The following is a 27,945-nucleotide window of genomic DNA, read 5'->3' as shown; positions in this document are numbered from 1 at the left end:
TGTATATGTATGTATGGATCCATACACATACGTATGGAAGGGGGCTTGAATTAGGAATGTTAACATGCAACTATGCAAGCTCGGCCCAGAGGGCGTCTTGGTTTCCAGTCCCAAACCCGTGTTACATGTATATCTGTATATATGCTCACGGACACACTCGTGTGTGTGTGTGTGTATATCACCCGACCTAACTAACATTTCACATATGCAAGAGCGTGTCCGTGAGCATATATATAGATATACATTTAACACGGGTTTGGGGCTGGGAACCAAGACGCCCTCTGGGCCGAGCTTCCATGTTAACATTCCTAATAGCACCACAGCAGCAGCCGCTCCCCAGTCCCCCGTCTTTTCAGGGTACAGCCGAACGGTATCACCACAACGTCCAAGTGGCGCTGCGGTCAGGCAGCAAAATCTCGATTTAACAATAAATACAACAGAACTGCGTACTTTAGAAAAAAATCACTCTTTACCGCCATTCTTCTTATCATAAAGTAATAGTAACGTATGCAAAACATGGTATTAAGTGCATATTTTCGACGTAGTATTAGAATTACGATATGACCTACCAAGGCACAGTGACTATGTATATAAATTCAAGATGGCCGCTTGTTCGGATGCTCGGTCGCTGTAACGTAATTCCAATACTGCGTTGAAAAGATGTACTTGTTACGATGTTTTGCACGAGTTACTATTACTTTAGGATAAAAGGAAGAGCGGTAAAGAGCAATATTTTTCTTAAGTACGCGGTTCTTTTGTATTTGTTGTTCAATTAAGATTTGGCAAGCTGACCGCAGCGCCACTTGGACGTTGCGGCGACCCTTTTTGGCTGCACCTCCGACAGCCCCTTGGGCCCTTAATCACCCGTGATTAAGAAGCCGGCTTGCGCTCGCGCGGGGTCATGGCGCTACACAAGAATCTAATGCTATAATGTATATACGTATATACACATATAACACTTTTTTTCCGACAAATATATGCATATATTTTATATAGAAATACGTATGTGCATACGTGTTGCAAGAGAGCATATTTACAGGAACTTTCCTTGTATATTATTACAAATGCTACTACTGTATGTGCAATTACGAAAGTAAGAAGAGCAATTACGATCGATACTTTAATTTGAGACACGTTGAATTAGACACAAACTTGAATTAGTAAATTTTACCTCTGTCATTATTTTAAAAACGCGATTATATTCAATGTCAATGAAAACTTAAACTGCATCAGCGTTTTGATTTCAATTTAAGCGTCGTAACAGGTGCTCGTTTCCAAATGCATAATCATATTGTACAAGAAATTAAATTTTGCGGGTGCATCACGCTATCAATGTCAAGTTAATGTCCAATTTATGTAAATTTAATCAAAGCAAAAAGTACTATTATATAGCTTTACAGATTGCCACTGAATAGGTTTTTTTTCAAATATTGCATGAAATAGACGTACTGTTGGATTGGACTGGTTTCGAGTGAGGATAGCAAGGATTGCGTATTGTAAATTATTAACTTCATGTTGAATTTGTAAATTAATTGATTGAATTTAATTAATTTTACTCTTTAAAAAACCTTAAATGAATTACATATAAACATATTTAATACTGTACAATTTCTTTTACTTAGCTTACCATTCTTAATCTATAGTTACGGGATAGTATTCAAACAAAGGGGTAACGAAGGATAAAGTGTAACATGGCTTTACAGACTGACTCCATTGGGCATGCAATCGTATGCACCTCGCAGCTGAATAGGATTTCATATGTCACGTTAGTATAGTTACAAGATTTTACCACTTCATTTTAGTCTAAGGCTAGATTTTTTAAAAGTGTTATTATTAAAAAAATATTTTCTTAATTTTCAAAATTGTAATTTGGAAAATAAAAATTTCATTTACTGTATTTTCCAACGATAATTTCTTCGTTTTAATAAAAATATCATCTACTTCATATATTCAAACGAAATATTTTAACAAAACAGTACTGTATAACGAATATTCACCATACTTTGGAAATAAGATGAATAATATCATTTCAATTTTATAAATTGATAAATATGATGCCTTCTTAATAAAATTGATTATTACTTCGGTAGAACAATATTGTATAACGAATACTCGTCGTACTTTAAAGAATTTCTTGTTGACCGTTATTATACAAAAAAGTTTTTATTTATATACTGTTTTATAGTAAATTTAAAGATTTTAAATAGAACTATAACAAATAGGAGTTTTATAAAAGTTCTGATGTAACTGAAATAAAAAAAAAAAGTTTGATAATCATACTCTAATTTTGTACTTTTATTAATTAAAATAAATAGAAATTCATTACTTATATAGACGTCTGAAAGTGCACAAGAAGGCATGTCTAATAGTCATCTTTCAAACACTGACAATATGTCTTGTTTTATAAAAGTGTTGGACGCGTCTCTTTCTATACTATTAGAAATCAATACGTCGTCTGTGTGATTTAATAAAAGATGACTTATTAGACGTCGTAATGACATCTAAAATTATAACGGGTGTTATCTATTTAAATATTCGACATTTTGTCATTATGAAAATGTCTACTAACGTTCCTTTTGATGACTTCGGGACAGCCCGATGCTAACTTGATAATTACAACATTGACACTTCTTTCATTATTTCCAATTTCACTTCCCTTCCGAGAATTTTTCCCTTAAACATTTAATCTTATTTACAAAGTACGTTTCCAAAGATTCTGCGCACTTGAAGAAGGGCGATTCCTTGGGATTATAATAACGACAATTGTCAAATATCTTGGTCATGTCACCGATGAACTCACTTAGTTTCTTGTATGATCTATCATTTATTCTCAGCTCGATTGTTTGAAGATCTGGAAAATAACAAAAAATTATACAATAAATAACATAAAAAATTATAAGTTTGAATTTGTTTCAAGAAAAATATTTCAGCAGGAAGTTGTTTTTCGTACATACCCATTGGTTCCTTTATAACTTTGTAATAATCCGGTGCTTCATTAGGATCTACAGGCTCCATAAAAGGCCAAGCACTCTTGTGACCCTAATAATTAAAGACATATAAGTTATATTGAAAATAAAAATTGTCAAGTGTAAAATTATTGATTTAATGTATTCAATGTAGTATAATGGAATCGTTAAGACATAAATTTTACCTGTATTTGCTTTATCAGTTTTTTCAAAAGTTCAAGGTCTTTCATGTTGAGGTTTTTCATGTTAGCAAAGTTAACTGATGAATTTCGCTGACAATTCGGACAGACGTATTCGTCAATATTATCAGCTTCTGACTGAAGAATACCAACACATCTACCATGAAACCAGTCTTGACACTTGTCACAGCAAATATAAAATCTAAAAATCAAAATAGAAGGTTTTACGCCAGTTCTGAAAGATATTCTTGTAAATAACTCATTATTATAAACTGATCCTTACTGAGATTCATCATACGGCTGTTTACATAAGCAATATAGTTCTTGCGTCTCTCGCGCGTGTCGGCACTCAGTACAAACAAATTCTGACATAGTTTTACTCATTTCCTCAGTAATGCCTACACAATCTCCGTGGAACCAATTGTTACATAGATCACAGCCAACGTAAAATCTGAAGAAACAAGGTAAACAAATATTTATAAATAATATCCTAAAAATATTCCTAAATCAGCAAATTTAATGACTTACTTAGTTTCATCATATGGTGTCCTACAAAGACAATACAGCTTTTCTTTCTTTATTCTATTAGACACGGATGCACCGATTGTTGGAGGATGTCCCTGTGACCTTTGCTTCTTTGGTTTGTTCTTATTTGGTGAGCTTATTTGTTGCGGAGGTTGTGCATTTGCTTTGCGTTTCGCGCTTCCTACTTTAACTTCGTCTTGCTTATGCCGTTCAGCCTTTGTTCTACTAGCTAGTTCTGCTGAGAGATCTTTCTGCGAATAAGATATGACAAATCGTTAAATTCTGTATGAACTTTACTGTGAATATACATATTTATACTACGCTTACTTGAACATCAATTTGCAATTCCTTTTCAAGTAGTGCTCTTCGCTTCAAAATATCCTTTTTCAAAAGCTCCTTGTGTCTAAACAAAAGAACTTGCATCCTCGAATGTACTTGCTGCTTTCTCCTCTGTTCTTGGGTTTCTTTGAGTTTGTTAGGGCGATTCTTTGGCGTGGAATCATTATCCAAAGATTCTGGTAATTTGTGCGACCTTTGTAATATAAAAAAAATATTAATTGTTAATTATTATTATTATTACACTCATACCTTAAGGGATTCATACACTTTTACTAATTGCAATTATAATTTTTCTTACTTAGAATTATCACGATTTTCCTGTTTAGATGGAGGTTTTCTCTTGGGTGTTTCTGTTATCCACTCATTATCCTTTTCATTAGTAGTGGCTTGAGTGACGGCTGGTGTTGTTGATGCGGGCGTATGCGACGTTGACGTAGGTCGTTTACGAGCAGGAGCACGCGGAGCCGAAGTAACTGGTGTACTGTGACTTTGAGCACCGGTCGTGGCACCTTCTGTGCCTTTCATCTGCTTCTCCTGGTATCTTTGCAATTGTAATAATTTTTCTTCAATTTCTGGATTTAGATTTTCTTGTTTCAACGCGTTCTTGATAGCTGTACAATAAATTTGAAACAGTTAGTTATAGAATTTTATTTTCATGAATATTGCAATGATATGTACAACTCACTTTGTTGAATGTAGTCGGGAGTAATTACAAATTTATTGCTTGCTGATTGATTGATTGATGACTCCTTGGGCGTCTGAGCTGGCTGTTGCCCATTCACTATACTAGCCCTTTGAGGTTCATCTTCATTCGGTGTTCCTCGTTGCACTTGCTGAACGACAACCTTAGCTTTCTTAGGTGAGGAGACCTCCGTTGGCTTTGGTGTTTCAGTAGTAGGCTCAGTTTTTATTTGGGTTTCTAAATAACAAGTATATAGTATTAAATTTAAATAAATAAGAATTAATAATGCTTTTAAAAAACTAGTAAAATCCCACCAGTGTTACTTTGTTCAGTCACCAAAGGTTGCTTTACAGTGGCAGTAGTAGGCGGTGGCTTCGTTGTTGGAGTTCCTACAGTTTGGGTCGTCGGTGTTTGGGGAGCTTGATTTTGTTGTGGCTGCGCTGGAGGCTGAGCCTGAGTCGATGGTGCAGGCTGTACAGCCAGATATATTTTCGTTGGTCCTAAAACACCCTGCTTACCAGCCGTTGCTTGAGCTTTGAGTAACTGCTGTTTTACTTGTTGATGGACCATAGCCAACTGATTCGGAGTAAAGTCAGTTCCTTGCAATCCTTGTAGGACAATCCTAGGTCCTTGAGTAGTTTGGATGACCTGAGCAGTGACGCATTTAATAACGGTGCCGGGTGGTTGCCCGACAAGCAGTGAAGCTTCCACACTTCCAGGCGCAGGAGTAGCTGGCGTCGTTGGTTGGACTGCTGTTGATGGCAATGTTTGACTCACCGGTGTCGATGGTGTGCTTGCAGCAGTAGGAGAGGCCACTGTTGCTGTACTTGTTGCTGAATTACTGGCCGGAGTTTCACTGATGGACGTAGTTGGAGTTGCTGGTAAAACTGCTTGTTGCACAGGAGCAACTGCAGAAACTAAATAGTAATTACTACTTCAGAGTTTGCCATTTGATAATATTTTATTCTACAAATTTCTGCATACCTGTTTGAGTTTTGGCCGGAGTCACAGCATTCCTTACTATTATACCAGCGTTACCAGAATTAAGTTGAACTAAATTTCCTGTAGTATTCCGTAATAAAACTTGCTGACCTCCTATTGTCGCTAGTTGCGCTTTTCCAGAAGCCAATTGTTGCGCTAAAGCTGGATTATTTACTATTATTTGATTTGCAGTGACTACCTGCCCCGAGGTTGAAATGACCTAAACAACAATAGAATGTCAAAATGTTTATATTTATTCACAAGACAACTTTGTAAATTAATTAAAAGTAAAAGAAATTAGAATATTTACCTGTGTTCCCTGCATAACTTGTCCGGTATTAGCAACGACAAAAGTACTTTTTTGCGGCTGGGCTACAGGACTGGTGACAGCTCCGGGACTAACGATAGCAGCTTTTAGCCTTTGTCCGGCTTGAACTACTTGTTGTAACTGTACCGGCGTTTGTTGAGGCGTCGTATCCTGTTGTACTTGATTCGCTACGATCTTTACAGGGGTTGTTTTGCCAGGCGCTACAGGTGTAGCTGGCGTTTTAGCCACGTTAACTGCAATTTTAGGAACACTTTGGGCAGTCGTAGTTGCGGTTCCCGTCGTGGGCGTACCCGCGGGCTGCTGCTGTGGTGTCGTTGCTGCGACCGTCTGTGCTGTATTGAGTACGTGCAGTTTGCCGTCCGGCATCTGCACCAGCTGCTGGCCAGGCATGAGGCCACGAACTTGCAGTTTACCGTCTGGACCTCGAAGAATTTGAACCTTTTGCTGTACCGGTTGAACTGGAGTATTATTTGGAGTTGCTATATGGAAAAAAGTTTCTATTAGTTCACGAGAAAAAAAATAAACTAAAAATTAAAATTAAAAATTACCTGTTCCAGTGGTTTTGATAAGAGATTGCTGATTAGCAGTTTGTGCTTGCTGCTGAGGTGTCTTCGGTAAAATACTTGTAGGTCCCGAAATAACTCTTGTAGTGCCATCCGCGGCTACGAAAGTTCAGTTATTATTACTAATCTATTAGAATTAAGATATCTGCATTTGGATAGGAGCAATCAAAGCTATTACTTACCTTTAGTCATGTAAATACGCCTAGTACCAATAAATTTATTCTGGGTAGGTGTAGTAAGAAGTGATGTTAGTTGCGATTTTCCTTGAGGTGTGTTGGGATTAGCAGGTATAGCAACTTTGGTGACAACTTTGAGAGTACCATCTTAAAATAACGTACGAATAATATTAGATCTATTAGACGAAAGAATAACGAACGTATAAGACGTAAATGGAATAAAATATGTAAACACACCTTGAGCGTTGTTAGTCGTGACTTTAACAAGCTGGGTGACTGGTGTGCCTGGGGTACCAGGATTTTTCAAATTCTCTAAAGCACGCTTTTGCTGATGCGCTGCACGTTGAAGTCGTAGCTGTTGTTCCATCTTTTCTTTAATCTCTTCTGGCGTGGATTTACCACTAACTTGATCACCCGAAGTAATAGAACCAACGGTTCTATTGCCGCTTACGACAACCGTTTGTGGTTGACCGGATCTACTCCTAGTAATGATCTGGGCATTAGCCTTCTCTAACCTATAAATGGACACACGCACCAAGCAAAAGGAGTTAGTGTTAAGAAGTGTTAAAATTAGGAAAGGATTTTAACATAATAAAGATGATCTTGCGATTTTAACACAATAAATATTTTAAAAAATCCAAATAGATTCATTTGATGGTATAAATTTTTTGAATGAATCAAAACCTTTTTGAATGTCTTGGAATTTTTAAGGAAGTAGAAGATAAGGATTAAAGTAATATCACAATGCAAAAGCCTTAAATATAAACTAAAAAGGATCATAAAATTAGAAATTAAAAAATATTTAATTACCTTTCTCCGTATTGTTTAATCTCCCAAAGTTCAAGTTTGTCCTCATCAACCCATTCTTCAGATACTTGAGGTTCAGTACTCTGCGGAGATTCTGGTCGTTTTCTTTTACGCAGACCACTGCGGATCGACGTAACTTCTCTAATTTGCTTCGGTAATTCTAATGGAATGACTACTTTCCTGCGCAAATACTGCGTCTTATCCATAAATTGACCAACGTGTCGATGTTTTAAAATCTCTAAAGACATTATTTCTGTATCGGTGGTGATTTGATGTTTTCCATCATTAGATAGAGGTTTAGCTGAAACATCATCCCATCTAATACAAGACCAAAGAATTCGCAACTGAATAGCCGCAGCGGCGAGGGACCTCAGACCCACCGTTCGGTATAACCAACACGTTTTAAACAAAGGTCTTGGGCAAGGATAAGGCCATACTGACATATTTGCCTGTTAAAACAATTAGTATCAGAATTTTTTTGAAATTGATAAAAACAAAAGTGTATGATTTTCAGTAATTTATAGAAAAAAATTTACCTTGGCCATGTGATGGAATCCTTGAACTGGTTGTCGACCTCCAGTTCTTGCCAGTTTTCTTAATTCGTGTTGTGGTAAGACCAATATGCTTCGATGTTTGTTCTTACTGCAGAACGTCGAGCATAAAGGATATTTTACAGGTGTCCGTTTTTTCCTTCTATCCGCCAAGGAAATGGCAACTTTCTTCAAGTATATTTTTCCTTCGGCCGTACTCGCTGAGTATATTCGTTCGGAACCATCAGCATTCAATTCTTTTGCATAAATAATTCTCTGTACAGTCCTTCCTCTTCTATTAACGATCGTTGTAGTTTTAGGTGATGTGGATTTAGTGACACTGTAGGCAATTAATTTTTTGTGAGCATTAATTCACGCTGAAGGGCAATAAAATACTTAATCGTGAATTTTGAAATTAAAGTTACCTAGTTTTTACTTCAGACTTTACATCCACAGAACTGCAAGATGTGACAGTTTCTTGCATATTTTTAACTATACCATCAATAGTCTTTATTTGCTGCGTTGTAGTGGTCACAGTAGTTGTTGTTACAACATTATTAGTTGTAACAACAACTTGATTACTTTTACTACCAGTATTTTCATCCTGAAAGAAATTAATAATTTTCAAAGACATGCTAAAAATACTATTTATCTAGAATTATAAACTTCAAACTAGATACATACCGACTCTAATTTTGTTTTTTTAGCTGCCGAAACATCACCACCGCCATCCTTGGAAACAGCGATTGTTGTTTCAGTATTATTAGACGTTTTTTCATCTGCAACAGGAGGCGTGACGGTAGCCGATTCAGTTTTCACAATATTCTCTTTGCTATCTTCGCTAGACGGTTCGGTTTTTACAAGAGCCGTATTTGCTGCAGCAGCGTTATTATTAAGGGCATTGGCTTTCCTCAGTAGAACGACAAGATCACGTTTTAATTGAATTTTCTTCAGGCAAACGGGTGAATAGCAGTTAGTCGCGAGACTCTGAGGTGTGATGACTGTTTTGTTCGTTATGTTTTGACTCGCCAAATTGCAGTAACGCGAATAGCAGGTCACGTTCTTTCCGCCGAGACGCATCAAATTAGCATACTGCGATCGAACTTGCTGAATACGCTTGCCAATTGCAGCCAACACGTTAGCGGTATTGGGTCCCATCACCTTGACAGGCTGCTTGTTCTTTAAGATATTCTGAAGTGTTGCGTCACCGCCACCGCCGCTGCCATTCTCGTTGTCTTCTGTACTTTCGATATCGATGTCTGTCTCTTCTTCGTTGGCTTTTTGATTGCTTGCTTTATTTGCAATTTCTTTTAGCTTTTCAGATTGAGAAAGTTTTCTTTCCTCCAAGAGCTTCAAATGTGTACGGCGGGCAAGGAAATCGTCAATTCGAGTTTTCTTTCCGATTTTAGGATAGAGAAGACGTCCCGAAGTGGTCAAGGCTTTAGTAATGTCGATTTCTTCAAATCGGGTAACAGGTTTGAAAACTTTTTGTATCTTCATTCCAGCCAAAACTAAAACGAAAGATTAATGTGTAATAATTACTTTTTTACGGCATAATGAAATGTAAGAAACGTGCACCATTCTGGAATAGGCTAAAAAAATGTATAAATCACTAAATATACTTACAAGGTAAATTAAGTTTCGTCTCAGGTTTCGGAGCCGGAGTTTCCGTTTTTGGTTCGGTCTTCTGCTCATCACTCTTTTCTGTTTTGACTTCTTTGCTTTCGTTCATCGTATTAGCTTCGTTTTGATTCTCTTTCTTCACTTCAGTTCCATCACCAGAAGCTTCCTCAGATTTAATTTCCTTTTTGACTTTGTCCTTATCATCTGTACCATCAGTAATCTCCGGTGGATAATATTCTTTGAGTAAGAATTCATACGTTGATGGATCAACAGCTAAGATTTTCAAACCTATTTGATCTCTAATTTGAACCATAATTTTTTGGGGACCGGCGCGAAGGCCCATCTTTTTAAGGTCGACGGATTTGTGACGGCGACCAGTCGATATCCACAGCCAGCCCCACTGCCCATGCACTCTGTACTCCTCTCCTTTCTGTTTCCATATTTGGTGTTTAAGTCCCAGCGTGTATTTGACAAAGTTGTAGGTTAAGCGATTTCTCTCCTCCTCATCCTCCTTTTCCTTCTTCTCTTTTTTGTCCAACCGCTTCTTCTCCTCGCGCTCGATCGCAGTAACCCTCTGCAGTTTGACGTGGCCGAGCTGCTCGTGCCAGACGTTAGCAAAGACTACGGATTTGATGCAGGCCTGCAAGGCAATAAGCGCTCTCGCAAACTCGCGGGGATTAACACAAGAGCCGACAGCGATTGTCCAAGGCTTGCGTAGTAACGGCCAATTCGTGTGCATAAATGGTGCTTGTATACAGCTCTCCAGTTGTAGGATTGTCTGGCGAAGTGTCTGGACGAGCATCGCTCGGGTGCCAGTCAGACTGCCGATCCATTTGAAGTCCACGCTCTGAGTGAGAGCGAATTTGTGCGACAAGTGCCGCTTCTTATCGCGCTCCTCGTTGCGTTGGGCCTTGTTCAGAGCTATCGTGTTTGTGCTGTATTGATTTACGTACGATTTAAAGCTGTTATCCATACCCAGTTTGAACAGGTGAGTTCCCGATGCTATTTGATGGGCCTTCAGCCGCGTCAAACGCGCGTTATCAGTTTCCTCTTTTAAAGTTTTTTCCGTCTTTTCCTGTTCCTCCTTTGATCCGGGAAGTGCTTTCTTTTTGAGTTCATCTATATTAAAAGTTCTTGGTGTTAGTGAACCAGTCTTTGATCTTGTCACAATATTGTGCTTTTTACCATCTTTATCAACACCCTCTGTCATCTCCTCAACTTCCATGTCCTCACCTTCGATTTTAGATTTATTCTCATTGTCTGTATTTTCGAGCGAATTCTCTTGCCCTTCCGTTGATTTGCCAGCCTTATCAGACTGCTCTTCACTTTCTTTTTTGTCTTCCGTTTTATCAGATGGCACAGATGGCTTATCTATTGTGGACTCAGAATCTTCGTGTATTTTACGAACTAATTCTTCAGCTTCTTGTCGTTGCTTCTCTTTCTTTTCTTCTTCTTCTTTTTCGAGTTTTTCTTTCCGCTCTTTCTGCATTTTCTGAATAAGACCTGTGAAGAAAAAATGATCTGAGTATCACATAACACTTCCTATGAAAAATTAGCAAATTGGTGATACATACTATTTTCTACTTCTAAGTAAGATTTCTTATTGCCCTTGTATTGATTAGTAATGGTTTCGGTCAACTCCATTTGACGTTTTATTTCGTCTCTGTAGTCAGATAATTCTCTGTACAACGCTACCTCCATTTCATTCTTGTCTAATGAATTCATCAACTCTTCTAGCTGCAGAGGAGAACTATAGTACCAAATTTCACCATCTTCGCTTTCACTAAAAAAAAAAGAATAGATTGTACATAAGTTGCTTTCTTCTTACAAGTAAAATATATTTGAACAAAAGTGATATATACGTACATAAAAACTCTCCTCACTAAAAACCAATATTTTCGTCCATGCCTGTCAAATCCTAAATGTTCCTGTCTACATAGCAAACCGTTCTTCTCAACATCGGGTATACAGTCCATAACGCCGCTTATTTTATGAGCTTTACATATATTACATTGCCAATCTTCGGGAGGTACATCTACAAGTGGCGGTTCTACACATTCTAAATGAAATACCGCTGGACATGTTTCACAGCATAACAGATCACCCAGTCTATGGCAAACTCGACAGTGATCGTCGTAATCTCTGTTCCCTAATTAAAAAATTTATTTATTAATATGTCCTGCGATCTTTAAATTACAGTCAGCAGACTATTTCTGTATGAAAGATCATTTCTACATCAGGAGTAAGAATGCACAACAATTTCAAGGGATATTGCATCACCCTCCAGTGATCAATAATTTTTAACTGAGCTTTCATGCAAAAAAGCAGACTAACCAAAGAGTACACAGAGAGTATAGTTACCTTCGTGCAGCAAATCCTCTCGGACAGGATTGGTAATGAGAAATTGTCCAGTTAAAAATTGCAAAACTTTTATCCTATCCTCGATTCCAGAGAAGGGATACTCCGAATTGGACAGTACAGTTAAAATATTCTGATCGAAACTCTTATCACTTTCGACATAAGATCTTAAAACTTCGGGCCACGTCATGGCATCAACAAAATAAAGACTTATATTCACAGAGTCCTTTTGGTCGAGCGGACCAAAGTGTGTTTGCTGCGAGTCTTCTTCTCGCAATAAGGCTTTGATAAGCGTGATGTGGATTTCAGCCAGTAGATTGGTCTGGTCTTCGCAAATCATGGCAGCACAAAAATCCTCAAACCTGAAGGGCGATAGCCTGAGCAATGTGCGGAAATGCCTGAGGACCTCGTAGATTGACAAACACGGCATGACAAGGTCCTTGGGCACAAGCAGGTCATCCGAGGATTTGGGAAGATCCAGTGGGGGGATCTCCTTGTTCTGAAGCCAAAGCGGCTCTGGACTTGGTGGTCTCTGCTGACTGAGCAGGGTCCGCCTGGGCGTACCGCTGGTGGTGCTGAAGCTGGAGAGGGAAAAGTCGCTGTCACTGGATGGATCAGGCTCCTCGATGCTCTCGGACGACTCGTCCTCGCTCTGCAGCAGAGGGTCGTCCTCGATGTCGGTCTTGTTGTCGCTAGACTCGTCGCCAAAGTCCGAGCCGTAGTGGTACTCCGAGTCATGGTAATCGACACTGGTGTTGTAGCCCCGTCGGCCGTAGGTCGAGCCCGAGTGTCCGCCCTTCTTGGAGTGCTTCTCGCGGGCACCGGCTTTGGACTTGCGATTGCGCGTGCTGCGTCGCGTGTCCTGGGGCTCGGGCGTCTCCTGGGGCGAGCTCGGCCTCGATGCCGTCGGCGTGCCCGGCTGCGAGCCCGGCGTTTCCGAGCCCTTGTTCTGCAGATACTTGGGCTTCTTCATGAGGTGATACTGGAACTTCTTGGGCCTCTCCATGACGACCGACTTGGGCGGCCGGCCCCTGCGCTTCGTCCCTCGACCCGACATGCTGCTCCGTCTTTTCGCGGCACTGTCAACAGCAAAAAGCCAGGAATCTCAATGAAAGTCTTTCCCCCGACTAACGTATAATATGCGCGCACTCGCGGACGTCGCTCTCTCTCTCTCTCTCTCTCTCGCTAGCTTTCTCTCTCTCTCTCTCTCTCTCTCTCTCTCCGTCGGTTTTTTGCGCTCTATCTCTCTTGCTCAGCACGTGGCGCGCTTGTCAACAAACGCGAGTAGCAGTAGTAGTATCTGGCCGGTGGCGGCGGCGGCCCACGTTCTGATATTTGCGCCATTTCTCGGGGGGGACCGCGAGCTGCAGCAGCGCAGACCGCGCGCGAGAGCCGCTGCTCTCACGTGACCAAAGAGCCAGGCCAGGTAGAATAATGCGTCCTAACGACGAGCGGCGCTTTTCACGACTTTCAACACCTACGTGCGACGAACAGCTGAGCGGCGCCGCACCCGACGACGACAACACTACGATGAGACGGATCGCCTCCTCGCGCAATTCGCTCGCTCCTTTTCTCTCCTCAATTGCGCGAGCGAGCTGCTCTCACTCGCGTATAGGGCTGCTCTCTACGCTATGTCGCTATCTCTGGCGCACGCACGCTAGACGCGCAGCCCGCCGCCCGATGAGAGCGCGGCGCCGATTGGTCCGCGGCTGCGTCAGCCGAGCTCGCTCCGTTCTCGCCCGCGGCTTCCCAGCCCGAGCAGTGCGCACTTTCTCGGCAGCCGAGCCTCCGGCCCGGGCAGGAACGCGAGTTCCGAGGTTTCTGCACCGGCTGCGACACCCGGGGGACGATGATTCGGGAGATAGAGACCCGAGGATCTGCCCGCGACGTCGACCAATCGCGAGGCGGCTTGCAAGCCAGGCTGGAGCTGCTGACACTTGGGCGCCGGATGGCGCTGGGCTCGCCGCGGTGGTCTCCGAAAAAACGCAATAATTCGGCCAGCCGAAAGCCGGGATTCGCGGAAACGCAGCTTCGCGTCTCGATCTTCACCAGCGACCGCTACTTACGCGCGCACAAGCCCCGCTGAAATCACTCGCTATCTTGGATCCGATACATACACACAGAGAGCGCGCACAGACAGACACGAAGACACAGTAGAGGCGCGAGGAGAACAATGCCGAGCGCGGCGAGGCCTGCTTAGCGGTTGTCTTTTGCAGTAGTCACAGTCCTAACCTTAGTTCGCAAGATGCTTGGGCAGAGGACAGCACTGCGGCCCCTCTGACTCTGTGCTCCGCAGCTCGACTGATATACTAGCGCGCGGCGGCTCACATCGGGACTCGATGCGGCGGCAACGGTTCCTTGCTGCAAAAGCTCCTGTCAGCTGCGGCTACCCTTGTTCCTCGGCTAAAGTCGCCCGAGCAAACTCGACACTTTGTTGCTGGCCAGGATCGCCGCGCGGGCGAGATCTCCTCAGCTACCGTCGGCTATACCTTTTCTCTCTCCTCTCTGTCTCTCTCTCGCGCACACACTCTTGCGACGACGATGATAGTGGCTGGCCAGCGCCATCTGTCCCGCTCTCGCTTTTTCTCTCGAGCAAGAGAGAGATAGAGCTAGGGCAGCGCCGTGCACTACGCGAGTCGACGCGCTATTATATTGTTGTTGTCGCGATTTTTGAGCCAGTCGGAGAACGGACCACGGCCGCGCGGGGCTGGGAAAAATCGAGCCATGATTTTCCGAGGGCTCGAAACGGCTGTTCGTTGAATTTTTCGCCGATTTTCAGGCCTCTCCAAGAGCTATATACGCGGAGTCGCCATCTTTATATCGAGCGACCTTTCGAAGAAGCGCAGAATAGCCGTTGGCATCGCTGAGCTTTTTCATAGTCGCGAGAAAGCGCGAATCCGGCGCGGAGCGAATTTCCGCGGCGTCGATTTTTCCGAGCTGGCTTTTCAAAAGAAGGGATCGCCGCGAACGGGCCCTTTTTCGTAGCGGCTGCGCGCGCCGACTCCGTAAACCGGCGCGCATGCGCGACCAGAACGGCGGGAGTTTTTGAAACGCCGGACTCGTCTTCCGCTGCGAACGATACGCGCGTGGCCCATCGCAGAGCTGCGGTACTGCGTGCCACCGGTAGTGATTCTGTAGGTAACCTGATCTCTCGGAGGGGGAGTGAGAGAGAGAGAGAGAGAAAAAAGAAAAATGGCGGACTCTGGTGGAAAAGGAAAAAATCCGAGGCGGCTGTGCGTTGATCGAGGTTACGCGACAGCTGGACTAGGAGGTGCGGGATGAGCGGCGCCGCGACGAGGATGTACGCCCTGAAGCCGGTGGTCTCGCTGCCCGAGAAGATAGCCCTGCCGAGTGTCATGTACGAACTACCGCGGATCCAGGGTGGCAGCGCTAGCTGCAAGACCGCCGAGCAAGGAGCCATCGCCGCGGACATCGCCGAGCAGGTTATCCGCTTTTCCAAGGTTTCGCCGTTGTTCACGCACTCGGACGACAGCACGAGTCCTCGGTCTTCGCGCGGGTTCTACGCTCCGGAGAACGGGGGACAGAGTCTCTATGCCAGCCGGGTCGTGTCTTGTGTGGTACACACTTGTGCGATGGATACTCACGTGGCGCGGATGATCCATCGCGGATCCTCCGAGCTGCCCGGGCTGAATAGTCCTGATGGTCATCCTCTGGAGAACTGCGTGTGCTCGAGCTTCCAGTGTCTGTTTCCCGTCAGCGATGTGGACTCGATCGATGATGGCCGGGTCGCGACGTGCTTAACAATGTCTGCTCTGGCTTTGCCCTCTGCCCCTCCGCGTCTCTGCACTACGCGATGATCTGATCTCTTTTCGGATCGACACGCACGCGGGCCTAGAGTTTAAACGATCGCTCAATGGTACAAGTGAGTAGAAGTACTCGTAGGTATATACTGCGCGGAAAAATGGCCACTCGCCGATGGATTGTTACGAGTGCGCGCGGATGCGTCTTGTTTCACGTGAAATAACTAGGTATATAGGCTCTCTGAGAAATAACACGGTGCGCACTTGTCACGCGACACACGCGAAGCAACGTCAAATTCGACGAAACCCGACAATCTTGCGGCTTGACCAATGGTGGGAAGGCTTGTGTTTGGCTGATTTTTCACATAATGACGGATGGCTCGTGCTGTGCCGACGAGCCGTCAGAGCTTTTCTCCCTTTTTTCTCATCTCTTATGGTTGAGTAACTGTGTGTTAATGGACTGATGTTTTTTTTTTTTCCATTGCAGATGAAACTGCCAGAGTACAACGTTCTCGAGGCTAGACAGGTGAAGATACTCAAACAGATCTACGAACTCAAACAGCAAGTGGAATGCCTGTGCGTAGCTGTCAGGCTGTCCGATGTCAACAATCCTGCCGAAGTACTCAACAAGTTGAATTTGGATATAACTGCTGATGAGGTAATGATCGTTATTAGGTATTATTGCTGCTTTTGTTTTTTGGAGCACTAGATCTTACTTAATTATTTTCTATTTCTAGGCACCGATTCGAGCTGAAATCATTGTGTCCGCTAATCCAAACAGTCCTCCGTACTCCATTCTAGCCCTCCAGCGACTCTGGAAAGATACCAAGTTCAATGTAGAGGTTCATCGACACTCCACGGTGTCTGATGCAACAACCCAAGCTTTTGAAGAAAAGTTACTTAGCGATGCTTCCAAAGATGCTGTGCACAGCATTGATGTAACACTCATTTGGAAAGATGGTAAATAATTTGTCGAATTTTATTGTATCATTTTGATCAATGATACAGTCTGCTTACGATCTTTCATCTTTCATTGCAGTCAGTGATGTTCAGCTGGTTACCAAAGTCTATGACTATCCACTGGAGGGTGAAGCAAACGTTCTGCGCTACCTGACGAGGCTAATTGAAAATTACAACTACGAAAAATCACCATCTGTAGTACACACAATTGACAGCATATTAGATTTGTGCCTCCGGCTCTCTTACGAAGAAGCGAGAAACGTAAATGCAATCACTTCGAAAATAGCCAGTTATTTGGATAAGAAGACGTGGCTTTTGGACGGTTCGAATGCTTCTATCGCCGACGTAGCTGCGTGGTCCGTTTTAAAACGCGTAGCAAGTAACAGAGTACCTCGCGAACTGAAGAATTGGTATGATGTGTGCGAGAAAACGTTTTTATCCGTTTGAATTATTTGAGTATGCTTTATATAAATTTTAAATAAAACCTTAATTTTTATCATTTACACATGGGTAATTTTTTGATTCTCACACTCATTGAGATAGGGGAAAAGTAAGAACTCGAGGATTCTTATTAAATGATAGTATATTTCTAAAACTGATTTTTCATTACAAATTCATAATCAATCGGTTTCGCTTCTCGTTACAGTATAAATAATAATAGAAAATTTGAACATAAAAGTTTATTGGCAGTATTTCAGGAGCAGCTATGCTTCTGCATTAACAATAAGTTCTTTATTACAAAACACCGGATGGTGATATTTATTCTAAGTTGTAGTTGATAATCTAAACTACATATGTATTTGATGAGTAAATTTGAGATGCAGGTTTTCGGGAATGAAAGTTAATCATTTCCGCATCGATGTGAAGTATTGTCTTTATAGCAGAGTGCGCGCAACGAGCTTACTATGTCGATTTATTCAAGCAACACTCTTTTGGCTCATTAATGACTCAACGACAATAAATATTACGCTTACCGATCGTTAAAAAAAATTACTATTGCCTTATTATTAATAAATTTCTCTAATAGAAGCTCGTATTCTAATGTGCTTTCTTGTAAAGAGCAATAATGATATTGTTGAAAGATCATTTAACTATTTTAGATTCATCAGCCTTTAATTCTATACAGTATTCGCTGAAATTGGTCATGAAGTTTCATACGCAATATTACAGTTATAAACAACATGACCGTTCTTCTAAGCATTCAGTTTAAGCATCAATGATGACTGATTACCGAAGCTGCTATTTAGATATGTAACTTACCAGTTTGTGTATATGATTTATGAAAAAAAAACAACAACATTTTTTTGATTATCATTTTTTAAAAAGTAAAAAAGTTTCGTCAAACTGATAAGTACGATTTCCCGTATTTTGGGGAAAAACACAATGTACATTTTTTTCTCTCTAGTATATCAACATCATTCATAGTAGTCAAAAAGCTAAATGAGATACAACATAAAAAATATACATGATAAACTACAGTATGCAAAATTGCATAATTCAGACTTATTTCAAAGTGTCTTTATGAGCACTCGCAAACAGTCATTCAGTATACTTTTTACTCCCACATACATACCCCTAAAAAATTCTAATTACATCTAGACTAATATTTTCCTATTATCTTGATAAGATATAAATATTACATCGCTAATTGCAAATTATTAGAGACTTGGATGAGTCCCGTTTCTCTCGATTGTTTGTAAGGCAACTGCTGCTTCATTCGTCCATGATTATGATATGGATTAATTGCTTTTGGATCGCATATAAATATGTAAGTAAAATCACAGAACTGAAAATTCCGAAAATCGTTAGCTACCTTAAACACTTGTTGACTGAGAAACACATATGTACAGTTCTGTACATATAAAAACTACCCTTTTGTCAAAAGTTAAGATCTACGTTACGAAATTTACATCCGATAAATTTTGTTAAAGAAATAACTAAAGAATAATCATCGCGAATCGTAAGACGTTCGTCCCCACGCGTAAAAAAATGAAAAATTCTATCAACGGTTTTGCATATAAGTAGTCGTTCCAAGTATACAAACAAATATTTTTGGCTTCACATCGCTAAAGAGTCACAGCGGAAGCCTTCGTTAGGTATTAAGTAATTATCCTTAAAATATAGCCGTGCAAAGCGATACGCAAAGAGCCTTTAGCAAACGTGAAAAATGATGCTCGAGAAACGTAGAGTAGCCAAACGGTTTGCATGTATAAGTATCGCCTAAGATAAACGATGTGTAAATAATTATAAATAATACGTACATAACGATATATCACAATAAAAATTCGCCACAAGCTTGATATACATAACGCGAAAAATGTCTTTTCGCTTGAGCGATAACTCAAGCGCGGGCAGGTGGTTTTTCCTCTTTATAAATAACACAGTTAAAATCTTTCAGAGTTTAATGAAGTCCTTATCTGGAAGTCTGTGAACGATCAGACGAAGGACGAGAAGCCGGGGAGCGGTGCTCGTGACCTCGCCATGTTGTTCATGATGATTTGGCCTCCGTTGAGGCTGACAACCGCGCTGCCCTCCGGCTCGGAATCCGTATACGACGAATAGTTGCGCACGGGCTTCTGCCGCTTCCATGACTGCCGCAGAGAGTCGTTCACGTTGGCGTAGTGGTTCACGAACGAGTGCGGGTCCGACTGCACGCTTTCGTTTTCACTCTCTGACGCCTGCAAAATCATTAAAAACCATTGGTTACATACATTGGTCTCAGATTTGTTGCAAGAAAATATTATAGAAACTCGCCTGTGAATCCGTGGAGCTGATTTCAGAAGGCTTCTCCGTCACGCTACTGTCATCGGGATTCTCGTCGTATCCTTTGAGGCTCTCCTCGTCACTGTGGTAAGCGACGGAGGCAGGCGAGGGCCTAGGTGGCGACTTGCCATATACCGCTGGTGGCGGCGGGTGCGCGGATTTGCGACTTAAAGTACTGCGTTTACCCAGGGTGCCACATCCATTACCCATTCCAGAGACGCCGCCAGTCTGCCGGGATCGGTAGAGCTCGAGATCGGACTCCTGCCGGTCATCAATGTCCATCGCCATCGACTCTTCCAGGGCTTTCTGGGCTTCTTCTGTAGTAAAACAAACGATCGGTTATTTGCATTATTTTCAGAATTCACAATAATCGAGGAAAAAGGGAAAGTTTGCCTTTACTCACGTTTATATTTGTAGCTTTTACTTTTCACGCAAAGCACTGCAATCACCATGATGATTATGACAACCGACGTGGCTGCTAAAGTTACCATAAACCACGTTTGTCTATAGAAGGGTTGATGTTGCAAGTAAGCATACTCCCTGTACAGCTTTGAGGGTGTTAAGATCTGTAATGATATGCATTTTATTAGAAATTAATCATTTAGCAAGCCCCGATGATTATTGCAATGATTAGTGATTTAAGTACCGTTTCTGTTGAAAACGCGGGGTAGCTGATTCCGTAACGATTGTAAGCAATCACCCTGAATAGATACAGTGTCGATGGAAGCAAATTCTGATATGATACGCTGTACTCCGTTAATAAACCATTGTCTGTTCGAGTTATCCGCAGCCACTGACTGTTGTCTGAAATTACATAAAACATGATATCAGAAAATTGCGATCTAAAATGAATTCAACATTTATTAACGAAAAAACGAGTAAGCTACATCTAGCTTATCTTTGAAAAACATAACAAAACATCATAAGCTTAAACACTACAACGGCGATGAGTTACTATTTTTCACAATAATAATACACTGGCCATTAAGATGTAAGAATGTTTGGCGTCACCATGGGTCATATCAGATGACGTATGTAATGTATAATTATTCAAAAGACTAACAATAATGAATATCGAATTAGTAGTTCACTAAAGAAAAGAGAAAATTTTATGAAGGGTTTGGTAGGAGTGACATGCTGGAAAGCAGGGCTGTACAGAACATTTATTCAAATTGTTCAATGATTTGATCATTAAATCAAAGGCACAGTAAGTTTTGTTCTGATTTAAAAAGACGCATAAAATGTAACTATAGTCTGCCACTAACGTGGATTTTTTAATTCATTACACAAGAAGTATTTGAGAAGTATGATTACACGTTTTTTTACGTAGCCTTGCTAAAAAGAATGTCATGCAATGGTTTAAAATATTTTTAAATGTTATTTTTGTACATCTCTAGATGATGTGACGTAGATTATTAAAACATTCACTGAGCACAAATGCCTAAACACATTAATGAAAACCACTCTAGCATTATTTTTTAACTTACAAGGATGCCAATCTTCTCTTCCTGTATTGTCCAATGAAACAATATTGTGGTTAATAAAGAAATCGATTTATTTGTGCACTCACAAATCAAATTGTCTTTTTTTCTGCTAATAGTACAATTTTAATCGTTTTGGCAAAAATGCCTAAATAATTTAATGTCTTCTTACCTTTGCTTCTAGTCTCAATGTAGTAGCCCAGTATCGGACCCTTGCCTGTCGCGCCATTTGTCCACTGCAAATCCACACTGGAAACCGTTTTTGTGATGATGAGTCCGCTTGGCGCCATAGGCGAACCTTCCTGGGGACCGGTTGTCACATTACCAGATATCGGCGGTCCGAGATCTATAGTTTCAGCTTGCACGCTAAAAGTGTAAGTCACTTCCTCTTCCAATGGTTGGATGAGCAAATTCGTTTCCGTAACTTTCTGTCTGACCTGTTTGCTGAATCCTGGAAAAGCACGATATAAAATTAATGAAAGTTTGTTTCTAAAAAGTTTCCAACACTGAAATTATTTTAAGATCCTCAAACTCACGGTCATTTTGTTCGGAAGTTTTGTAAGAAACGACGTAGCCAACGATCTCTCCGTTGCGCATCTTCGGTGGATCCCACGAAACGATCAAGCTTGTCAAAGTTATTTCACTAAATTGTAAATTTTGCGGTGGACCAGGAATATCCTTTAAATGAACACAAAAAATTTAAAGATCCTGTGTACAACTAAATTTTTCTTTTTCTTTGATTCACGTTTGTTAATCATACCTGTTTGGTTCTGACAGTAATCGGAGGAGATCGCGGTCCATCACCAGCTGGATTAAACGCTAAAACTTGTATGCGATACTGCGTGTACTTGTCTAAGAATACTAAACTATGCATGGAATACGAAGCGGGAACAACTTCGATTTCTTCCTCTTGCTTCTTTTCCAATTCTTGAGGAGAGTCCGTTACTAGATAAAATATCTAAACACAGAACAAAATCAACATTTATGGTACATTTAATCAAATGAAAATAAACTACAATTATTTGCTAAAATCTTACTTTGTAGCCTAAAAGTTCGCCGTTCTGCATGTTTGCCTGAGGTGGCTTCCATTTGAGTTGAACTTCTGTAGAGGAGATCGGTTCTAAAGTAACTTGCTGTGGCTCTCCCGTTGGGATGGCTTCTCCAACGTAAACAGTCACAGGAAGACTTGGAGGACCTTCGCCCTCCGAATTGAATGGAGCAACTATGACTTCGTAGTATTTATCTTCGGTTAAATCGGTCAAGGTTTTCTTAGTTTCCTGTAATTAAAATGTATTTGATTTGAGTTAAAAATTCGTAAGCTGTTAAGATTTGCAACGTGTGATGATGACGAATCTTACATTGATTCCCTTGACTTCTTCTTTCGGTGGTCCAGCTATAGCAGATGGAAAGTCTGAGAGAATTTGATAAGATATACGGTAGCCACCGGTTTGGTGGTCACCACTCCAGTGGAGTTCGTCAATAGGATCCCAATGAACTTCGATGCTTGTCGTAGTTATCGGAACGACTTTCAAGCCTGATACACCTCGGGACGGGGCTATAAACATAAAATTTGTTACAATAGGTTCATGTGAAAATCACGAAATAAAGATTTAAATAAAAAATATCCTACCAGCTGGCAATGTTTTAACTTGAATAGATTCGTTACTCCATGCAGAAGGGCCAATGTCATTTGTCGCTTGAATTCTAAATTGGTAAAAAGTGAATGGCTTCAAATTATTTGCGGTATACGACGTCAAAGATGGGTCTACTCGTTCTGGTATGGTCTGGAAAGGACCAGAGTTTTCCGATTGTTGTACAGTGTAATATCTCAAAGGAGCAAATCCATCTCGTCCAGGTGTCCAACTAAAAGTGATCTGTCGACTTTGCACTTGAGACCGGCTCACATGCGGCTTCGACGGAGGTTGTGGACGTTCCCTGTTGTTAGTCGTCAATACTAAAGCGTAAGCTGTTTTGCCCCAGCCCAATCGACTCTGAGCTGTCACCGAAAACATGTAATATTTCTCTGGCTCCAAATTCGTTGCCCTAAAAATTTAAAGCCAATGATGAACAAACGAGACGAATAAAACAACGAAAATTTTATTGACATAATTTTATAACTCACGTGAACGTTCTAGTTGTTGCGGAAAATTCTTTAGCGAACTGATGATTCATGCTTCCGTTCAAATGGAACATTACTTTGAATGCAAGAATGTCTCCATTCGGATCTTCAGGCGTGTCCCAAATTATTCGTGCTGTATTGAAGCTAACATCAGGTAGCGATACGTTGGATGGCGGGCCAGGAACTAAGGAAAATTTTAAATACATATAATACTTTTACGAGATATGATTAGATATACATAAACTTGTTGGATATTTACCATCTTCAAATGTTTGAACCCTGATTGGTGGCATGCTTAGAGCTCCATCGCCAAGTCTGGTGTAAGCCAAAACTTGCACATGATATTGAACGTATTTTCTCAGTTCCGTCAAAGTCGTGGTAAAAGTGGAATTGCTAGGAATGTTTTTGAATTGGAATGGAGATCTCGTGTTTGCCCTGTAGTAAACCTTGTATCCTTCAATTTGTCCGTTTTGGTGCTCGATCGGTACCTCTTTCCATTTGACTACAATCGTCGTTGATGAAGTTGCATTAGCTTCAACGCCAATAGGCCCAAGAGATGGAACAGATTCACGCGTACGTTCCACGGCTTTGGGGCTTAAGGTGGAAGAACCGACGTCGTTGTAAGCATGCATGTATACTTCGTACAGAGCAAACTCTTCCATATTCTCGAGCACGTACGAGTTGGCTGTGTGATCGTCAATGCTGATACTTTTGGATTTGTTGGTACGAACTTCTCTGTAAGTTATATTGTACCCTCGGGGGTTGCCGTACCATTCGACTTGTTGCAAAGGCTGATTTGAAATAACAAATTGTTCTTAATATCGACGTCAATAAGTTAACAATAAAAAAAAAACGTGTTTGAACTTACGATCCATCTAACTCGCAATTCAGTAGCGCTCATCGCCCTAACAGTTACGTTTCTAGGCGGGTGAGACGGTGGGGCCTGAATAGTTTGGAATTCTTTTGTTGGTTCCGACGGTGCAGAAGCCCCCACAACATTGTTAGCGATCAAGCGTAACTTGTACTGCATGAAGGGAGTGAGGCCTTCTACCATTATTTTTCTCGCGTCCGGATCGTAAATTTCAGATATGGTGTGCCAAGTCGTATTGCGAGTGGTTTGTGCCTAATTTACAATATTCATACATTTAACGTTCGCACTTCAAGTACATAAAAGAATGATAAACGAGGATCTAACAAACATACCTGTACAGTCCATTTTGAAATAGAAGCGTTGCCATTGAAGCCGGGAGTGAATTGCAGTACAATAGAAAACGCGTCTATGTTCGACAACGCTAATTTTGTCGGCGGCTCGGGAAGTACCGGCTCGACACCCGATTGTATAGTAGCTATACTTGGCTCTCCCGGGCCCTTTGAAGTCCAAGCCAACACTTCGAAAGTGTAGTGCGTGGTGGCCTGAACGTAAAACAAATCGTTTTATAAACTGTATATTTTTCAACATCTTACTGACGAATAAAGCGAAAAACATTTATAAATATCACTGCTCACCTGTAGCTGTTCTATTTTCGTCGATAGCATATCAGCGGTGAAGTTTAGCACTCTCAGTGTGTCGGGCTTATCTTTAATCGTATACTTTAACTGATAAAAGGTGAGAACTCCGTTGATTTCCTTAGGCGGACGCCACTTTACTGTTAGGGCGCGGTCGCTGATATTGAGGAACTGCAGATTTTCCACTTTGCCAGGAACTAAAAAGGATGAATAAAAAAAATTGTATCGATGCAAACTAAGGAAGAATCACAAATCAATTGATCTCTTACCATCTTCGCTAGTACGAACAGAAACGGGCGCGCTTCTTTCGCCGTCACCGGGGTTGGTGAAACACAAAACGGTTATGTTGTACAGCGTATACTTTCTGAGATTTGGAATAACCGCGTTCTGCTCGGCTTGAGGATCGAAAAGATTGGGCGCGACGGTGATAGATTTGTACTCGTTCTCCTCGGCGAAGCCTCCATTATGCCAGGCCTGCAGCTTGTAACCCTGGTTAATGCCGTTGATGTTCTGTGGATTTGGCGGCTTCCACCATACGTTCACTGCCGTCGAGTTGATTGCTTTTACCCGCACGTCGGTTGGTGGAGCCTCAGGTACTAAATTTATACAAACGTATGTGTTCGTTAGTATTATAAAAAAAAAAAAAAAGTAATACTAGATTATGAAAAAAAAAAATATTAGCGGATTTGCGAAATAGTGAATTCTTACCTCCTTCCTTAGTCTTGATTCTGAGCTCGTTGGTGAAAACGCCGACGCCCTTATCATTGTAGGCGGCGATCTGGACAATGTAATCTTTCCAGGTTATCAGATCGGTGATGAGATAGTTCTTCTGCGCTTCATTCGTTATGTTCTGGATCATCCAGGGCGTTTCGTTGTAGCCGTGCAGCTTGTAGCGCAATACGTAACCCAATATATGGCCGTTCCGGTGCTCCTCGGCCGGAAGTTGCCACTGGGTTATGATCTCGGACGAGGAGCGAGCCGAGCCCACAAAACCCAACGGCGGACCGGTTGGCGCTGTGTGAAGAACGAAAGGATATTCCAGTTATTGATATATTGCGGTTCGGTGTTGTGCATTTGTGAGGTTTCCCTCTACATACGTTCTTGAGGAAGCAGGACGACGTTGCTGGGTTCCGAACTTGGTCCTTCGCCAACACTGTTCTCTGCGCTCACGCGGAATTGGTAGGCTGCCGCAGCTTTGAGATTATTGAACAGGACCCAACGATTGCTTGCAGATATGTTTGAATATTCCGTTATCCAGTTGAGGGATGTGTCGGGAAGAGGTCCTATAAAATCATTGTCATTTCGGAAATGTACCATTTTGACTGATACATTGAAAATTGAAAGCCATGTGTTAGTTATGTGCTAGCAATGCAATGAGGTGATAAGAAAAAGAAATTAAAAAGAATATATTTATGGTAAAAAAGTGAAATTGAAATAATGTTGAAGCACTTATGTACATTAAAAGCATATTTAATAAGTGAAAGAGTCAATGGAATAATATATTTTTAAAAGCAAAGTGTAGATAAGGCGTGGGATGTAATATATGCGAGTATCAAGTCAAATTCTACTCACCAAGTTCAGGAACCTCTCGCCTCTGCACGATAAAAGACTTAATTGGACTGTTTCCGTCGAAGCCAGGAACCCAGGTGACATTGATAGTCCTGGGCGAGATTTCCTCAACCCTGCTAGCGACAACGTTAATAGGTGCGAACGGCAGCTCGATGACACTGAGCCTGGCAGTGCGAGTCTCGTTGCCTCCAGACGACACCACCGAGCACATGTACTCGCCGACGTCGGATGCACGTACAGCCCCAATCTCCAGCGTACCGTCATTCTGCATCTTCACTCTCGGACTCGCTCGCGTGTTTATCACTCTGCGAAAACAGACGAGTCGGGTATTATTACTTTCTCCGCGGGTATGAGGTACGAAGCGTTGATGGCTACGATCTGCTCTGCTTGTCGCTCTAACGAGAGTGCGTGCGCTTTTTTGTAATTACCAGGCGCGCGCGCCAGCGAAGAGAGATATTCTATAGGAACAGAGTTGCGAGATTGTTTTGACACGCGGAAGCGCACGCGTTGGGCTTTACTTTCTTTTTCCTTTTGTAATTGCCGTTCATCATTACCGTGTGCTTCTATAAATAGCAGTGTCGTGTGTTAATTCTTAATCGTCTGTTATAAATGGCTATTTTCGAAAGCAACAGTGTTAAAGTTTAAAAAATGCGTGCGATTGTTAACCCGATCACTGACCGAGAAAAGAAACACGAAAGGTAAACACATTTTTGTTTTTATTCATCAGCTCTGAAATCTTTTGAAATATAAACATGACCCCGTTGACCACAAACCATGAAATACCAATCGCGAGAAAATAATTACAGAGCATTCCAGCGATTCCAAATCTATAAAAAATAATCTCCATTGTTTGCTCAAAACTAAATCACGAAGGTGACACGTGCAGGACGGTCAGGAGCATCGCTCCCATCACCTGCCGCAGAGAAGGCTTAAGATATCTTTCTATGAAAGTGACAAGTGTCTTGACTTACTGAGAATTATGAAACCAAGCGATGTCGTATTTGACGCTCGGATCATTTGATACCTCGCACTTGAGCTCGGCGGTGTGACCAAGAAGAACCGACTGGTCGACCGGCGGTTGAATAATTTGCGTTCTCACTGAAAAAGGAATAGAGAAATTTTTTCTTTCGCCATTGCACTCGAGGCTTCGCTGGCCGTGTAGTGGGATATGTTAAAACACGAGTTGCAAGAAAGTTGCAGCAGGTAAAATAATAGCTCACCTAGCACCGAGACGTAAGCCGATCCGTTTACGGAACCAGCCTCGTTGGCGCGAATGCAAGTGTACTTTCCAGCGTCGCTCGGCTTCACATCGGCTATCAACAGATCTCCATTCTCCAAAACTTGAACTCGGCCGGCTATCTCGACTGGGGTCGTATCTGAAAAATTCGTTTCGATTGAGAAAAATTGTCCACTGAAAATGTTTATCTATACTGAAAACACGAGTGTTGATGCTAATTATATGCACGCGTCCACGCATATGCATATAAATGTGCCCAAGGACATTTGAAATTGAAAGCGTTTTATAAAACGCAGCCCTTCGGACGTTTAAAAATGCACAGATCACGATAAGGCGACCGAATCCCTTGGTATTCATAAGATGGTTAAGCTATTCCGAAGCCATTGTTACTTAAGATTATTCAAGGTATAAAGAGATCGGCATTTCTAAAAAGTGACGTATGCACTTTTTTGGCGCGGTCAAGTCGATGCTAATCACGCAAGAGACTTATTG

At 41.6% G+C, this 27,945-nt stretch overlaps 3 protein-coding genes across 25 annotated transcripts in view; 1 reads left to right on the top strand and 2 right to left on the bottom strand.

Annotated features, from left to right (window-relative positions):
* Positions 1-1,520: 1,520 nt before the first annotated feature.
* On the bottom strand, positions 1,521-16,100 carry LOC100121474 (nucleosome-remodeling factor subunit NURF301). 11 transcript variants are annotated; one of them, XM_032600765.1, is made up of 24 exons: positions 15,663-16,100; positions 12,061-13,136; positions 11,566-11,848; positions 11,274-11,482; positions 10,885-11,202; positions 9,703-10,818; positions 8,761-9,587; positions 8,502-8,680; positions 8,083-8,416; positions 7,550-7,995; positions 6,977-7,254; positions 6,746-6,886; positions 6,549-6,662; positions 5,983-6,479; positions 5,676-5,892; positions 5,006-5,608; positions 4,695-4,928; positions 4,308-4,620; positions 3,998-4,202; positions 3,674-3,921; positions 3,429-3,596; positions 3,152-3,347; positions 2,955-3,039; positions 1,521-2,851 (listed from the first exon to the last, which is right to left on the bottom strand). In XM_032600765.1, the coding sequence occupies exons 2-24, from the start codon at positions 13,112-13,114 to the stop codon at positions 2,649-2,651; spliced, it is 8,268 nt and encodes a 2,755-aa protein (XP_032456656.1). In that variant the 5' UTR covers positions 13,115-13,136; positions 15,663-16,100; the 3' UTR covers positions 1,521-2,648. The 11 variants fall into 11 exon arrangements, with proteins under 11 accessions (XP_032456656.1, XP_016844894.1, XP_031787990.1 ...); XM_016989405.3 differs by lacking the exon at positions 15,663-16,100 and adding an exon at positions 14,290-14,629; XM_031932130.2 differs by lacking the exon at positions 15,663-16,100 and adding an exon at positions 14,290-14,629 and having other exon boundaries at positions 10,933-11,202.
* Positions 15,145-17,281, top strand: LOC100121495 (aminoacyl tRNA synthase complex-interacting multifunctional protein 2). Of its 5 annotated transcripts, none has more exons than XM_001605056.6 (4): positions 15,145-15,500; positions 16,306-16,476; positions 16,556-16,778; positions 16,858-17,281. In XM_001605056.6, exons 1-4 carry the CDS (start codon positions 15,336-15,338, stop codon positions 17,223-17,225), a joined length of 927 nt encoding a protein of 308 aa, XP_001605106.1. In that variant the 5' UTR covers positions 15,145-15,335; the 3' UTR covers positions 17,226-17,281. The 5 variants fall into 5 exon arrangements, with proteins under 5 accessions (XP_001605106.1, XP_003424461.1, XP_008216971.1 ...); XM_003424413.5 differs by having other exon boundaries at positions 15,197-15,518; XM_008218749.4 differs by lacking the exon at positions 15,145-15,500 and adding an exon at positions 15,528-15,940.
* A 62-nt stretch (positions 17,282-17,343) lies between these two features.
* Positions 17,344-27,945, bottom strand: part of LOC100121512 (protein sidekick) — a 41,390-nt gene continuing 30,788 nt past the window's right edge. For 2 of the 9 annotated variants that reach the window (XM_008218751.3, XM_008218755.3), the window contains 22 exons: positions 27,437-27,592; positions 27,188-27,314; positions 26,220-26,521; positions 25,745-25,930; positions 25,356-25,661; positions 24,917-25,243; positions 24,648-24,844; positions 24,345-24,554; positions 24,010-24,264; positions 23,401-23,932; positions 23,145-23,325; positions 22,653-23,065; positions 22,381-22,577; positions 22,060-22,299; positions 21,783-21,980; positions 21,559-21,700; positions 21,195-21,473; positions 21,029-21,049; positions 20,188-20,345; positions 19,945-20,107; positions 19,533-19,858; positions 19,214-19,456 (listed from right to left, as the gene is read on the bottom strand). In XM_008218751.3, the coding sequence (XP_008216973.1) occupies positions 19,214-19,456; positions 19,533-19,858; positions 19,945-20,107; positions 20,188-20,345; positions 21,029-21,049; positions 21,195-21,473; positions 21,559-21,700; positions 21,783-21,980; positions 22,060-22,299; positions 22,381-22,577; positions 22,653-23,065; positions 23,145-23,325; positions 23,401-23,932; positions 24,010-24,264; positions 24,345-24,554; positions 24,648-24,844; positions 24,917-25,243; positions 25,356-25,661; positions 25,745-25,930; positions 26,220-26,521; positions 27,188-27,314; positions 27,437-27,592 (5,159 nt within the window). Of the gene's footprint in view, positions 19,457-19,532; positions 19,859-19,944; positions 20,108-20,187; positions 20,346-21,028; positions 21,050-21,194; positions 21,474-21,558; positions 21,701-21,782; positions 21,981-22,059; positions 22,300-22,380; positions 22,578-22,652; positions 23,066-23,144; positions 23,326-23,400; positions 23,933-24,009; positions 24,265-24,344; positions 24,555-24,647; positions 24,845-24,916; positions 25,244-25,355; positions 25,662-25,744; positions 25,970-26,219; positions 26,522-27,187; positions 27,315-27,436; positions 27,593-27,945 lie in introns of all 9 variants that reach the window. The other 7 variants (XM_016989410.2, XM_016989409.2, XM_016989406.3 and 4 more) reach the window with 6 other exon arrangements.

This window comes from Nasonia vitripennis, chromosome 5, assembly GCF_009193385.2.
Source record: "Nasonia vitripennis strain AsymCx chromosome 5, Nvit_psr_1.1, whole genome shotgun sequence".
Taxonomy (NCBI): domain Eukaryota; kingdom Metazoa; phylum Arthropoda; class Insecta; order Hymenoptera; family Pteromalidae; genus Nasonia; species Nasonia vitripennis.
This window is presented reverse-complemented; position numbering and strand designations above follow the sequence as displayed.